Here is a 16,533-nt window from a genome sequence, read left to right as displayed (position 1 = left end):
AGGGGTTTGCCCCCCCCCCCCTAAATGTTTGTTCAACCCGTCAAAACTTAGCAAAAATGAATATAAACAAACTTTTTATGCATTTTTAAAGTTTTTTGTAATCCCCCCCCCCCCGAAAAAAAAACCGGATATGTTCTTGGGTTCTATACACTTCGGACTGAAAAATCTGAAACGATTTCTGGGACGTCTTAGAACGTATTCATACGTCATACCTCAAACATAGCGGCACTCTGTATAGTTCTACATACCGAAAGAATCTGGGAGCCATTCAGCATCACTCTTAATTGCTGTAATTTCTCTCTGTTTTAAGCTTGGCTTCATTTTTCATTGTAGTTTTTATTCCTTTGTAGGTTTCATTTTTTCCTTAATTATATTTTTTTCAGGTTGAATTGTTACGTGAGCGATTGGCCATTTTATCTTTAATTTTTTATTTTTAACATAATTCTTTTAGTTAATCCATGAGAGATAAAAGACATTTTTAGAGCTTTTTTTATATTAAAACGCAAGAATAACCATTTGTAGCTCAATGAACTTACAATACTCACACTAAAACTACGTATCGACTTATGTGTGCAGTTTTCTTATTTCTCAATTCCATAAATTTTCATTTCTCAAGATACTTTCCTCTCTTATTATAGAGGTAATATGATCCTATTAGAGGTAATATGTTCCCAATCCAGCTCACCCACCACATTTGAAATCATTACCTTTCCCTGACTTTGGAAAAATCATGACGTGTTTCAGAAAACGAAGAAATGGTTAATAAGCCATTTTTGTTCTTCGTTTTTTTTTTGTCAAATGTCATGCATAGCCAGCAGAACCGTATTCAGGGAGGGGGGGTTACCCCCGAAAAATTTTGCCAACCCGTAAGAAAGTACCAACAATCCATTTAAACTAATTTGTCATGCGGTGTGTCAAAAATTTTTGTGTACTCACCCCCCACCCCCCCCCCCCCCCCCCCAAAAAAAAAACATCATGTAATAGCCAGATTGGTGTCAGTACGTATCTATGGGAAAAGCGTAGCTTACCATTGGTTTATGAAGAAGAGAAGTGGCATTCATTGGCATAGTGGCAAATGCCGGCCCCACAACATCCCCTACTACAGTGACTGTAGCACGATTAGATCCGAAGACATAGTAGCGCTCCTTGCTGTATGGAATAAGTGGCGATTCTGTCACGTTTACATAAACATATTGGAAAAACCAGGCACGGTTACTCAAATCCAACACAACTGAAGTATGCCTGTATTGTGGAAGACCATCAGCCTAAAAAGAAATGAATTACAAATAATTAAATGAATTAGAATTAAAAATAAATTAGAAAAATAAAGTATTAGTGAAACAAAGAAAGCATTAATGACTAATAGAAGAAAGTAGAACGTATCTATACGTTCCTGAAAAACGTACCGGGGGGGGGGGGGTTGTTTACCGGGTTTGACCTCTCCCCCATCAAAATTTTGTTTAACTCGTGAAAAAGTTACAAAAATACATATAAACAAATTTTTGTTGTGTTTTGTAAAGTTTTTTTTGTTGTAAACCCCCACCCAACCAAAATCCTCGATACAGCCTTGACGTTCCCTATATATTTTATTCTTTTGCGAAGATAAAAAATACTTGCAAAAGCAACTTTTCAAGGGAAGAATTTTAAATTCAAAAGTAAAAAATGCCTGGGAGCGTTAGAAGGGAGGGGGGGGGGGATTCTATAAAATTTACATAAACATATTGGAAAAACTGGACAGAGTTACTCAAATCCAGAACTACTAACATCTTTACTTCAAACAATATGCTGAAAAGGATGGACCATTAATTAACAGTTAAATTATTAGTAATATACGCAATATATTATAAGAGAAAAATTGACACCAAGATTGAGAATAACCAGCGTCACTTAAATTGGACTCATACGAAAATAGACTAAATCATCAATCAGTTTAAAAATTGCAACAATTACACTAAGCGCGAAAACAAACACTTAAAAAAACACAACAAATAAATCTTAACTACTGGACCAGTACAAACGATCAAGAATTGTTTAACTTCGTTAAACAGGAATTATTAGCACGAATTTGCTTTTCCAGAGCTATAATGGGGTCAGCAATGCTGAATTTTCTAATTAGATAAGAGTTGCGGCTGAAATTGCGGCTTATCACATCTAACACAAAAAAGAAACTTCTTATTGAAATACTTCTCGCCTTTTTTTTTTGCGGACTCAGTGAAATTGGCCTCTGACCGGTTCAATTAGGCCTCATTAATATAAGAGCTACTTACCTCAACCATAACTTTCCGAACAGCTCTATCTTTTCGAACCATGCTTCTAGCTTCAATTGTGACAGTGATTTCACCAAGTTTTGCTGGGACAATTGGCAAATATACCATTGCAGATCCCTAAAGTGGAAGTAGACATAGAAAAAATATAGTAGACATAAAGGTACAATTTTAGTAGCTACTGTTATAGGAAATAGACATAGTCGACATATATCAAAAACTAAGGGACGAATCCAGGGGTGGTTTGAAGTACACGTACGCCTCTACCCCAGAAGGTTCCCCATGTATTTTTGTTGCTTTTTTACGAGCTGGACAAAAATTTCGGAGCGGGGGGGAGGGTAGCAACCGAGAAATGTTTAATTTTGTTTTTCAAAAAATAAGTAAATATAGGAAGCAAAATAAATACTATAAATAAAGCCTTTAAGAGAGGTGATAGACAATTTTTGATGCTTCCTAGTTATACCGCTGACGGAAACAAATGTAAGCTGCCTGACTCACAATTACCGCTTTTTTGTTAATTGTTAATTTAATTGATTAATTTGATTATTTATTTAAATTAGTCTATTTAAGTGAATTTAATTCAATTTTCAATTCAATTTAGTTTTTGTTAATTTAAACCTTCATTGTGAACTTTTGAGCCTGAGCTTTGAAAACTTTGTTTAAAATTAGTTTTTATCTTTAAATTGGTTAAAAATTTATGTAAAATGGTATATATGGTTAAACTGCTAATATAAATGGTATAAAACGGTATTTATGGTTTAAACTGGTATAAAAACTGAGTTATCAAAATCATTCACAAAACCAAAATTGATAAGATAATGTCTGTAAAAGTAAAAAAAAAGTTAGTTCCGTTTATTTATCACTATAAAAAGTCTAATCTCAGTGGAAAGTCTTTTTAATACATCAGTATTTCTCAATCTCCCATCACATACTAACGATTCACCACTAACGGTGAATCGTTATAATATGTTACGGTGAATCGTATATAATCATGTTTGCATTCTTTAGAGAAACAAAGATAATATCTGAAAGTTGTCATACCAACACATCCGGTGTGAAAAAACTATCTAGATAGGTCCCAACTTTGGGAAAGTTCATTTTCCCCTCCAATCCCCCTTAACATATTTTTCATAAATCGTCTGCTGACTGAAATTAGAAGGCCCTGAAGGTTAAATGCCTTGAACATAAGTAGGAGGAGTTTCAAAACGCAATTTATTTGTTGACAAATCAGTTGATGTCGAGCTTTTAGAGAAAGACATTCCCGTTTGATTACTGTGAAGTGAGTCTCGGATTATTTAGGTTCGTATTAAATGTTATGCATTACAGTAAAAAAGTTATAGCAACAATTTATGTACAATTACAATTTATGTGCTTCGCTGCGTGATTATCGTTCGCTTAATAAGACTGTTCGTAATAAGATAATTGTTTCCCGGGTTGAAAAAAAACTGGATAGAGCACGAATTTGGAAAATTCGATTAGGGCCTTGATTAATTTAGGAAAAATCTTTCGCATATGAATGACTTTAAAAATGCCCAGACATCGAAAACCCTAGGGATTTTACTTCCAACAGTGAATAATATAAAATAAAATTGGAGTTGTTTTGGGACAGAGACTTTAAAAACTTTTTTTTTTTCATCAAGCGAAGCTCGTTCCCCTCGTACTATAAACACTGTCATTGTATATAATATAAATTAATAGAATTATTCTAATATGTTCTCGTTCTTGAAAATGGGCTGACTTAGGACACGGACAAGAACCTGTCAGATGAAGTATTCACTTAGAAAAAAACAAAGTCGACAGAGTTCTTCGATTCTGCCTTTAATCTCAGGCAGCGTGAATTTTCTCTAACCCTTGGACAAGATAGATATAGATGACAGTATTGGGTGCTTCCGGATGCAGCTGCACCCCCTTCAATTAATCGCGGAGAATTCCTAATTAATGTTAGAGAATCCTCATTTGGATATCTCTAAAGAGGCTTCAATTTGGGGTCCTTAAAACTTCTCAATAAATCCCACTACTACTAACAACTCATTGCAGTACCAAGCCGCTTTTTTGCGCAACTAGAGAAACTTATTAGAAGCTCCATTTATAATGAGCTTATTAATTCAGATTTTTCTCTTTTACATTATGGCATTCCGATATTATAACAAATGTCTGATGATGGTAAGCTTTTAAAAAGTATTGAATAAAGCGAACTCAGATTTAGCATCTTAAATTGTCATTCAATTTTGGAGTTTTTCACTGTTGCATGTTCACTGCAAGTTGCAGTTTTTCACTGTTTTTGGAACACTTTCACTGTTGCATGGAAAGGGTCAACCATGTAATGCTTGTATCTTGCGTTTTTTTTTTTTTGGTGGTTGTTTTTTTATTTTTCTCTTTATTTTTCCATTTGTCCAGTGAGGACGGTTAAGCGAAGGTTTCGACCGAAATATTTGCATTGTATTTTCATTTTCACTGGCTAGAAATATTCTCGTTTTTTCTTCTTTGCAAGTGTCTTTCCTCATCTTGATGCCAACACAGATGCACACGCTCCTCCCCCTCCAAATCCATATCCAGAGCTTCCCTCTTTACCCCATCCCAAGTAGTATCAAATTCCTTTCCTAAGACCCCTTCCAAGCCAATTCGGGGACAACCTGCTTGTCGTTTGGCCCAACACGGATGACTGAAAAGGACGATTTTTGACAATCTTAAATCTTTGAATCTTCAAAACGTCTCAACTACCGACAATCAAAAGTGTCTTACTTAAGGAATCTCAGAACGTCTCAATTAATAATCTTCAAATAAGCCTCCATTGAAGGTCTTTAATAGCACTTCAATTAATAATCCCTAAAAATACCTCAATTAATAGTCCGTAAAAATAAATCCAACTAGATATTTTACGAAGTTCTGCAGGGAAGCTTTTCTAAAAAAAGAATTTGTTTTTCATATGTTCCTACCTATAAATTATAGCGCTTAATTTGTAGATGAAAGACTAGTATAAAAGACTATTTTATCAAGTACTCAAAATTCGTTTATATAAAAGATCTTAAAAGATCTAAAAATGCATAAATATGTTTTTAATTCTAAAGTTTTACCTACTATCCATTATGGAGCTGAACTCTAGGGCCATGACCCGGCAGCACAATTGGAATCAATTCAGCTGCAACACTTTAAAAGATTAATTGGTCTTCACTTAACGACCCACAATCAGGCAATAAAAGGTGACCTAGGAGTATTTTCGCTGAGAATGAGTAGATTAGCACAGATGATCCGCTACTGGCTAAAAGTTCTAAGTCTGCCAGAAGATAGGCTACCAAAAGCAGCTTATGTGGAGATGCTACGGCCGAAACGTAAAAGATCGTGGCCGTATCAAATAAAAAATGTTTTAGATGGATTAGGATTATCCTATATTTGGAATGAGGGGCTAGGACCCTCAGATCAGGGTGAGCCGTTTTTGGCTATGATTATAGAAAGAATAAAAGAACAGGAAGTCCAAATGTGGACCCATGCAGTTAAAACATCTGAAACATTGAAGTTTTATTCCCAAGTAAAAGAGATATTTGGATTTGAATATTATTTTAAATTAGGATTACCGGGGGAGACATTGAGGACTTGGTTTCGAATCCGAGCGAATTGCCTGCCACTAAACAATAGAAAAATAGTATTTGAAAGAAAAAGGGTGGCCCAAGATGCAGATGCGGATTACTCTTGCCCCAGATGTAGCCTAGGTATTGAGGGTGTGGCCCATATTCTCGCCGAGTGTCAGCAACTTTCTCTATTAAGGGGAAAGTATTTTGAGGGTGGTAACTTGGAGTGCCCGGGTATCCTGAAAACGACAGTAAAAAGGACAATCAGGCAGCTCTGTAAATATGTAAATGAAGCGTTGACATCAATGAGTGAAACTTGATATTTATGTTATTTTTCATGTGGAATGTATTTAAGAATAATGTGCTGTATGGCCTGTTTTTTTTTGGATTATAATAAATTGTTATTATTATTATTATATTATACTGATTCTTGAAAGGAGAAGCGGGACCAGACACAACTTTTGGAGATTCCCCTTCTGTTGGCTGTTGCTGCCAAATCCATAAATAGCCATTTAATTCCAAGCACTGTTTGTAAGAGACTAGTTTATTAAGTCATAAATCACACAAAGTTAATCACTTATCAGTGATTAAATTTTTCAAAATCAAATTTTTCAGAATCACGTATTAAAAAATATTGCGTTATTTCCGCCATTTCTTCCTTTTAGCTATTAACAAAAAAATAGATTTATTTAATTAATAATAAAACCTTTCTTATGCTTGAGGACGTTAAATATTTAAACAACTTATAAGTTAAACAAGTAAATTAATTAGTCAAAATGAGTAAAGAAGAAAATTAATAAAATCACCTGTGCCGGAATCCACATCAAATGCTGATGTTCTCCAAAAGAGGTTCGAGGGTTATACGAGTTCACCTGACCAAAAGCTTCGACGTGTATAAACTTGTGTTCATTTGAACCCACCAAAACAACTATAACTTCTAAAGGCTCAGTGAGGTAGTTGAATAGTGAAACCCTTACACCAATTTGTTCGCCTTGTCGACAAGCAGACGGCATCTCAACATTCATATAGAAGGGCTTAAATGCAGCATACTACAAAAGAAAATTAGACCGCCTTATTGATGGTGCCAAATTCATTGCCCATTCTACGGAGAGGGGCAGAGTTGGAGCAAGAAAGAGAGAGGAAGGACGATAGAGAGGAAGCGAAATAGAGAGACACAGAGAAAAAAACGAACAATGCCGGAAAAAAACATGACTGCGAATAAACTTAGAAATAATTAGCGTAGCAAGAGATAAATAGAGAGCACTTTGCTCGCCTTGTTGACAAGCTACCAATTTTTTTCGCTTGGTCGACAGGCAGACGGCATCTCAACAGTCATATAGAAGGGCTTAAATACAGCATACTACAAAGGGAAATTAAATTGTCCATTTTACAGACAGAGGGAGTGGGACAATGAATTGGAAATAGAAAGAGAGAGGAAGAGTTACAGAGACGAAATGAGATTGAGAGAACGACAGAGAAATAGATAGAAAAAAACGAACAACGCTAGAAAAAACAAAACAAACGAATAACTGTGGAAAGAATTAGCATAGAAAGTGATAAATAAAGAGAGTCTGGTCAGTTATAGAGGAAGAGACAGAGAAATAAGCAAGATAAATCAAACACACAAAAAATAAGTGTATCTATAAAAAACGAAACATCCCAATCTGAAGCAATAATAACTGGTAATTAAACTAATAATGGGAGTGAATACCTATTCAAAGTTTATTTTTATTGGGCCAACATTTAAAAACAACTAGGTAATGACAAAAAATTATTTTTTTTTGAAATGGCAAATAAAGATAGGAAATTTTCATTGCAAGGACAGCATAGATTCAAGATTCAAGATGTTTGTTTCCATAAAATAAAGAAACACAATTAGTTTAATAAATCCAACAGGGAGCTGGGTTCAAAAAGAAGGGTATCTATCGTTACCTTATTTTCATATCCACCAAAAATTAAGATGAAAAATATAAGAAAAATAAAATAAAATATACAATGTCATTCATTCTGATACATTTACATCGCCAATATTTAAAATTACCCAAACCAAAAAAAAGCCAAAAGCCGTTACTAAGGAAAGAAGTAAAGTTTTGAGTAGTGAAACCTTCTACGGGGCAAATTTGGCCCACAGGCCATTGCTTGCCCATCTCTATTTTAGAAGGTCTAAAGAAGCAACAATTTCCCCAAAAGAATATATAACAACAAGTAGTTTTACTATACTTTCTTAGAGATCTGCCATTTTTTTTTTATTTCGTTCCATACTATCTGTGGTAGGTCAAACAAATTCAGAACAAATTAGGTCAACTGACTTCCAAATAAAATGTAGAAAGTTGAATTGCCTTTACTATTTATGAAGATGGTCTAACTTAAGCTGACTTCCTTGCAAATAAGACAATAAAGGCTAACTTTGGAATAAAACACCAAGAGCCCAAATACGAAGGTAACATCCTTCTTGTCTACTAAAACATCTTGGTAACTAGAAAAAAATTTCAAATTTTTGCTGCTGCTGTTTTTTTGTAGCCCCTTGCATTTTTTTTTTTTTTTTTTTTTTTTTTTAATGAAGTCCCACGACTGGACAAAGGAGGAGGGTTTGGCGGTGGTCTATCAGTCTGTCCTTTGGAACATCCAAAACAGAGCTAAGTTTTGTTTTTGTTTTGTATGATATGATTGTCCAATCTGGTACCGACCATGAGCCATCCCCCGATAAGGTAGCACATGATCCGTCCGAAGGATGATAGGATTCAGAGACAGATCTTGGGATGACAACCTCAAGGAATCCGCAGGAAAGGTCCACCAATCATTCACACGACGATCCGACACCAATGGGAATATGTTAGGGGGGCGGCGAGCATGCGGGATGACTGGCGGCTCTTCGTTGATGCCATGGATGCCTCTGGCGGCACATATCTTGGAATTGTAACCTCAAGTAATCTGCAGAAGTCGATCATAGAGCACCTTGCGTCACACTTACCAATGGGACCTGTCAAACATTCAACCAACAATCCATCACCAATGGGATAATGTTTGGGCACCGACTCACTGACGGCTCTTCGTGGATGTCCTGGGTGTCTCTAACGGCATAGATCTTGGAATGGCGACCGCAAGAAATTCGCATGAGAGGTAGGCCAAAGAACACCTTGTGTCCCGCCTAGCAACGGGGCTTGTCGAACATTCACACGACAACCAAACCCCAGTCGGAAATTTTTGGGCCGCACCGCGTATGCGGGATAAGTGGAGGCTCTTCGCAGATACCCTTGGTGCCACTGGCGGCACAGGAGGATCTAGGGTAAGGTGAATATTAACACGCTCATTTTAGACGAAAGTGATTATAGAGGATAACTATTCCATTCTATTTTAGACAAAACTAACAAGTTTTACAATAGTTACCTCAGCAGGAGTCCTAGCGAGACCAAAACCAGCCTTAGGACTCACACCGAAAGCAGAAACCACCCAATAAGCTGGAATTTCCGGAATGGGAGCATTGAAAATATAATGACCATGGGGTCCAATATTAATGTCTTTCCATATCCACCTATTTTCATACATTCGCAAGAGGCGGTTAATACGACGCATTCTGAAATCCAACAGCTCTGTTCGCTCGCTTGATGCACCTACAATGAAAAAAAGTATCAGCAATAACATGGACAAAGACTGTATGGACAGAATAAATCTGAACCAGCGCTGTCAACACTTTGAAATAAACTGTACAAGTTCTTGGACTAAAATTGTACTGCAAGAGATTAATTTGTGCCACTTGAACAGCAGGTTAAAGAAGAAAATTTTCGACAAACTAAAACTTGAACAAATATCCAAGTCAAAAAGGAGCAATTAAACCAAAATGTACCGACAAATTGTACCAAAAAACTTTCAAATGCACCGCATTGTACCAGGACCTCTAAATTCTGCAAAAAATGGTACATTTTTACCGTGTTGGCGACGCTGACCTAGATATTTAATAGGCCAAAAGGCGACAGGAAAAAGGCTGAAAATCCCTGGTATCTTTTCTCACAGCTTATCATTGTGGCTACAATTTTAAAGTACCAAGGACATTAAAACTAAAACAATTTTCACTCTGAACCAACCATAGGCTCATTCGTACCTAAAAACTGAGATTTTCAATGCATTTTCTCTTAGCTGTTACAAAATCATGAAGTTTTTAAGAAAGTACGACATTTTAGCCACTATTGCCACGTTAAACCAGGGAAATATGTAAACAGAACTAATTAGTAAATTTGACAATGCATTTTGTCGATAAAATTCAAACACAACAGCTTCAAAGGAAAGCCACGTCTTCTTAAGATGTTTGGTGGTAGATTTTATAATATTGTGAAGTTGGGGAAATATGGAACAATAGATTAGGTATAGATAATAAGCTGGCATAGATGATAGGAAATATTTTACGAGATCAAGAGGTAGAGGTTCGGCAGAATGAAAGAAGCGTCCATGATTCCCGGCAACTCGAAGAGGTGGTAAAGTAGATGGAGAAATATTTTTAAGGTGAAAGGGATGAAGGTGAAAGGGATGAAGAAATTATTTTTAAGGTGAAATGGATAAAGAAATATTTATAAGGTGAAAGGGATGAAGAAATTATTTTTGAGGTGAAAGGGATGAAGAAATATTTTTAAGGTGAAAGGGATGAAGAAATATTTCTAAGGGGAAAGGGATGAAGGTGAAAGGGATGAAGAAATTATTTTTAATGTGAAAGGGATGAAGAAATATTTAAGGTGAATTTAAGAAAGGAGAAATTAAAGTATGTCATTGAACTGAGGGCGAATAGTTTAACACTTGCGGCCACAAGAACATATTTAGGGAGGAGGCAAGGCAGGAGGGTCCTTACTTTTGCCTCATGTGTAGAGATATGGATAAGAGAATGGGTCATATGACGTGTCAATGCAAAGAATTGAGTAAGCTGCGAAAGGAAGTGCATGAAGCGCGTAGGTTGCTCGTAAGTATAGTGAGGGGTTAGTGTTTTGTATGTGCTGAAAGGTTAGGTAGATTTCTCAGACTAGCGATGGGACAAAAAAATTTTTATTGTAATTTATGCAATGTTTTTGTTTATGCAGTTTAAAATAATTCGAATCTAATTTTTATTTTGTATTACAATGGCAAAAGGGCTTTTAAAGTTATAGAAGTTGCACTACTAACAGCAACAGCATGATTAAGTGAGAGACTGAAAAGTAACACAAAAACTTAGGGATAAGATAAAGAAATGATTGGAGACTTCCTACATCGTAGGAAGAAATAGGAAATAAAAACAGAAATGAAATAGAAAATTGCTGAGACTAGAAATAGAAAATGATGCCAAAGATACTAACGACATACATCTACAGGAATAATTACAATTCCCCGGCAATATTCTTAAGAATATTATGTGTTGAAGGCACTCTTAAAATTGTATCAACTTGATTTTATAATCTTTTCTTGATATTATAATCTATTATTTGCAGCTTCTTTCAGAACACAGCATCTTTCAGAAGCGGTTATCAAATTTCAACCAAACTATGTTGCTCAAAAGAGATAGTATCATTCCTGTGACTTTGGTATCCTTGGCTGGTTCTGACCATAGTAGGGAGCAGGGGATGGGGCTCTCAATTCTTGTCCTTAGCAGGTCTACTAAAAGAGGCGTTGAATCTCAACCGAAATTGGCAGGGAACCAAACCTTTAGTGTCCTTTTTGATGTTTGGATACAAACATCTGCAGTTGGGAACGACTGCCTAAATTCCAGCCATCAGAAAATATACCGAAAAGGGTTGTGAGACTTCTACCGAACTTTCTGGACAGTAGGACAAGGCTAGTCCTACCGTCGTCTTTCCGAGTTCCATACCTAATCCAGTCTTCATGGGGAGAGATTCCCTGTTTTCTTGTCATCGTGGCAGCATCAGAAAGGGTTGCCAGACATGAATAAAACTTGATGTGGAGGATATCGTAGGGAGGGTTAGAGCTGACAGTACTTTTCTAGGCTATAAAAATGGGGAAGGGGGATAAGTTGATAAATTATTGCAACTACGAAATCTATAAGTTATCATACGTACACAACATTGGTGTAAATTGAAAACTAATATCTATTTTTGTAACATTATAGGGGTCCATATACGATCCTACCCCAACAGAGAAACAAGTCTCTAAATTCATATCATTAAAACAGCTACCAGTAGAGTCTGTTCGATATTAGCCAAATTCGGTAACAGGATTTAGCTAAGAAATCAGATAATCGTTTTGGAGGCTCGGGAGACCAATAAAAGGGTTATTAGATCTCAACCACAGTTCGTCACAAGCAAACTTGATTCCGACAGACAATTTGACTTCGTAGCTAAGTGTCAAAGACCAGTTTGGCTTTTTGGCCTTTTTTTTTTTTAGTTAAATCTGCTTTCTTTAGTTAAAAGGCACACAATTCTTATGAAATTAAAAAAAAAGCTTTATCCCTCCCTTAAAACCATTAACACTATCCTCTCCCCCCCCACCCCCCCCCCCCCGACGGCTCAAACAGCACCATTGAAATTAGTTACATTCCATTTACCGCTCTTATTTTCTTCAAAGCATTTACAGATACCTAACTCTTTGACTTCCAATCTTCTGGGCGATTGATTTGATTTTTATGTGAAAGTTCATTATCAGGTAAACAAAGGTCATTAGCATTGAAAAAAATGCAATTTATTTTATTTCACTGAAGTAAATTATCATAAATTTAATTAAAGCCATATTAAGCCATATATAGAACAAGGATCTCTGTTCAAAGGCAGGTTCTTGAATAAGATTTTTTTAATCTCAAGGGATTCCCTAAACAATTTTTTTTAGACCCCGGTCCCTAGAAATCAGAGAAACATTTTCAACCATAACAAAATGGTTTGGGTTGTGACCGAAATATCCAGAGATTTCTTTTGTGTTTCACTGTCGAATAAAAGGATTTTCACTATTGAACTATTATTTATACGCCATGGAAAAGGAGCGTGGTCTTCGAAAATACCAATTATTTCAATGTTGAAGTTTTCAAATTTCTACTTTTTAACTTAACAAACTTATTAAATTTAAAGTTGTCATTTTGCATTTTGAGAGCTACAAAGATAAGGTCAAACTAAATTTCATGTGCCTTGGATATCTTTGTAAACAGAGCAATTTGCGCATTTGATTAGGCTTGGATAATTTGCACAATACATCTTTTACTTACAGTTCTTCTCATCGGAGTGATCTTGACAATCGAATGCTCCATCACAGCGTTTCCATAAGGGATAACAAGCACCACTGAGACACGTCCCTTGACCAAACGTTTCATTGCAAGCCTCAAAACGTCTTACCACATTGGCATCGGTGAAAACGACCAAATTTGCAAACCTATTTAAATTTAATAAAATTTAATATATTCTAATAAATCTAAAAAATAAATACAAAAAATAGACTAAAATAAAAATTTAGAAGAAGCTTAATGTTTCTTGTTCAAAATAAATGGATAAAAAAACATAATTTTGACTATTGAACATTATAATAATATACAAAAATGTTAACTTCAAGTGTATATCATAACAATTATATTTATATCAAATAGAATGTTATATTTAATTAAAAAATATAATTATAATATAAGAAAAAAAAGTATTGTAGCATTAAAACACTGAAAAAAGGATTTGGTTGCCAAAAGGCTTCTTTTGTAACTTATGCGTCCTTATTCTAGATTTTTTCCACTTTTTTTTAAATGTTTTAATTCTATTTATATTTTTTATATTATATATATATATATATATATATATATATATATATATATATATATATATATATATATATATATATATATATATATATATATATATATATATATATATATATATATATATATATATATACACACATATATATATATATATATATATATATATATATATATATATATATATATATATATATATATATATATATGTATATATATATATATGTGTGTGTGTGTTAAGATATACATTTAACATTAGTATTTGTGTATTGTATCAACTACTAAAACTACTGTTAATCTACCAGTTTCCAGCACCTGAAACATGATTTTGACTTAGTTTCTAATGACCGTAAATATATATACTCTGTGCTTTAACTAGATACTATTTTAAACTGATGCCATTTCAGTAATGATAAAAGCAAGGCATATCTGTATTCAGGGGAAATGCGAACTAATACCCCAGCGTTTCCCTTATTATTGAACATCATTGCATATCTCATATTTGGTTATGTGTAACTTTAACCCCATTGGTAAAATGGGTCCTTAACACGTTTTGCAATATTATTCCAAATACCTTCAAATTACACCATTAGCCTGAGATGTGTTATCAGCAGGTCAGAAATTCTTAAATAGTACATTTGGTGGAAACTAACCATCATTTTTTATAAAATTTATAGGCTAAATGAAATGTATTTTATTTAGGATATTCAGATTGCAACCTTGATTATGTCAATGGTTAAAACAATGACTGTGGGTAACTTACAAGATTGAAAACTAGTGCTAGAATCAACAAAAAAAGAATCACCAATGCCATCTTGCGTTTGGGGTCTCTTGGCATTCTTTCAAGCTTCATACTTGTTTTTGTGCCAGAAACATAGATCAGACACCTATTACTACATTAATTGTATAAATTACACCAATTGAGCTAATTTTTTTTAATTATTACACGGGAAAAAAATGCAAAGAAATGCCAAACGCTACATAGCGCTAGTCTTTTTTATCGACAATATCCCAAATTTCCAATCTATTTGGGTTAAAATTTAACCACCCATGACCATTCTTCAAATAATCCCCGAACGAAAGAAATACAGCCAGGTTTGCAAACCCTAATAATTTATCACTGTTTCATGTGACTTTTTATATCGCCTAAACAGAAAAATCACTAAATCAGCACATAAATCACTAGATTACTGAAGAAAATCCGTAAATCAACCAAAAAACAACGAAGATCTAGCGATTTGGGTTACCACTGGGTGGCAACCCTGGGTACAGAATGTGTATTTTTGCGACCTTGGATAAGGAGCGCCTAAAGAGCATTCAAAGAGCTTGAAATACAACCTACTTAAATTCTAAGAAAGAAACACACGATTGTGAATTGCAGGCACGGATAATTTCGGAAATGCACAGTTTCCTTTGTAAACAATATTGCCATCTAGTTTTAAACTACCCTAAAGCAGATATTCTCAGCAACATATGCCAACTACCAGGCAACAACTAAAAAAACCCAAAGAAGTAAACATAATTAATGATAAAACACACCAGTAAGACATTGCTGGTGAGATAGTGCTCGCTCAATAGGTAACAGGGACCTAACATTAGGCTTCAATATAAAGTGGTATAACCAAGGGTAGTCATCCCCTGTAGGGACATGGAAACCAAATCTTAGTTCCTGGGACTAAAATGGGATATCTACCAAAAATACGGTGTGTATTTGGATATCGCATTAAAAAAGAAAGGAAAACCTCAAATAAAGATAAAGAACCGCCAAAAATTTCTTTAGTTTTTCTCTCTCTCTTTAATATTTCTAGCTTATCACCTTTCTCTATACCTTGTTGATCAATTATCCCTTTGTTCACTACATATTCAGACCAAATAGAGCTTTATAAAATAACGCTCTTATGTTATATTTATATAACAAAGCTAGTTTATTCAAGACGGAATATCTTTCTATCTTCCCGCGCTTATCATCATGACGTTAAGTTTTTATCTTCACATGAACTATTTTCATATTAAGCCTTTATCATGACATTTGTGTTAATTTAAAATTTCGTCTTTAGCTCCTAGACTGGTAGAAAAAGGTATAAACGGTATCCCACCGGCGTGGGAAAAGAATATAGTAACACTTATAGACTGCTGGAACGTAGTGGTAGGAAAGTAGTATATTTATTTATTACCTGTATTCATTTAAATGGGGGAAAATGCAAAACAAAACAACTACTTTACTATGCCCAGCAAGGCTCGATGGCGTGGTGAAACAGCATGGACTAGAACAAGTTTATCAACACACACGTTACAGGTACTTAACAGCAGACATATTTTTCTTCTTAACTCTAACTCTAGTTGTTTCAAGACAGGAATGTCATATTTGTCACAAGCTGCTAATGTCACAATCGTTAAATCAAATTGGTTAAATGTCACAGGAATGTAACGATTTGTCAAACTTGCTACGTCACACTAGAAGTAAAAGATTTCAACCTGCACTTAGACGTTAACAAACAACTGAAGCCAAAGGCTTTAAAAAACATTATCTTTTTATCGAGGTGCTGATATCTATGCTAAGTAGTTTAATTTTTTAAAAATGGGAGGGGGGGGGGTCTAGGTACTTACTCAAAAGTCCTATTGGCATCGATTCCATAAGTCGATGATGGAAAGAATAATAAATCATCAGCGTATCCTTCTCTGGAGATCCATGAAAAGGAGTGAGTTCCATTAAAATCTTTATCAAAAGTGGCCATCTTTCGAACTACCTGCAACATTAAAAATTTCAAAGTAAGCAAATTTTCTTATCACAAAAAATAAAAAGATTCGTAACAAAAAAGAAGAAGATTTGTAACAAAATGAAGTTCATCAGTAATTTAGCAATCGCTTGCTTAAAATTCAATTTATCAACGTCTCAATAATATATAAAATCTTTGTCAATGACAAAAAGTGATTATAATCGATCACAACGTTTTATTCCACAATCAGTTGTATTATACAGAACTGTAAAAAGGAATATCCCTAA

The 16,533-nt window shown here is 34.7% G+C and overlaps 1 protein-coding gene across 1 annotated transcript in view; it reads right to left on the bottom strand.

Moving 5' to 3' along the window:
• Mcr (macroglobulin complement-related) overlaps nt 1-16,533 on the bottom strand; it is a 205,527-nt gene that overhangs the window by 34,813 nt on the left and 154,181 nt on the right. Inside the window, exons 11-16 of the mRNA XM_089097665.1 lie at nt 16,137-16,276; nt 12,996-13,159; nt 9,218-9,441; nt 6,637-6,879; nt 2,268-2,384; nt 1,029-1,265 (exon numbers count right to left, since the gene is read on the bottom strand). Coding sequence (XP_088953791.1) covers nt 1,029-1,265; nt 2,268-2,384; nt 6,637-6,879; nt 9,218-9,441; nt 12,996-13,159; nt 16,137-16,276 — 1,125 coding nt within the window. The remainder of the gene's footprint in view (nt 1-1,028; nt 1,266-2,267; nt 2,385-6,636; nt 6,880-9,217; nt 9,442-12,995; nt 13,160-16,136; nt 16,277-16,533) is intronic.

Source organism: Artemia sp. Qi Xiang Cuo, chromosome 12 (genome assembly GCF_049724085.1).
Source record: "Artemia sp. Qi Xiang Cuo chromosome 12, ASM4972408v1, whole genome shotgun sequence".
In the NCBI taxonomy this organism is placed as follows: domain Eukaryota; kingdom Metazoa; phylum Arthropoda; class Branchiopoda; order Anostraca; family Artemiidae; genus Artemia; species Artemia sp. Qi Xiang Cuo.
This window is presented reverse-complemented; position numbering and strand designations above follow the sequence as displayed.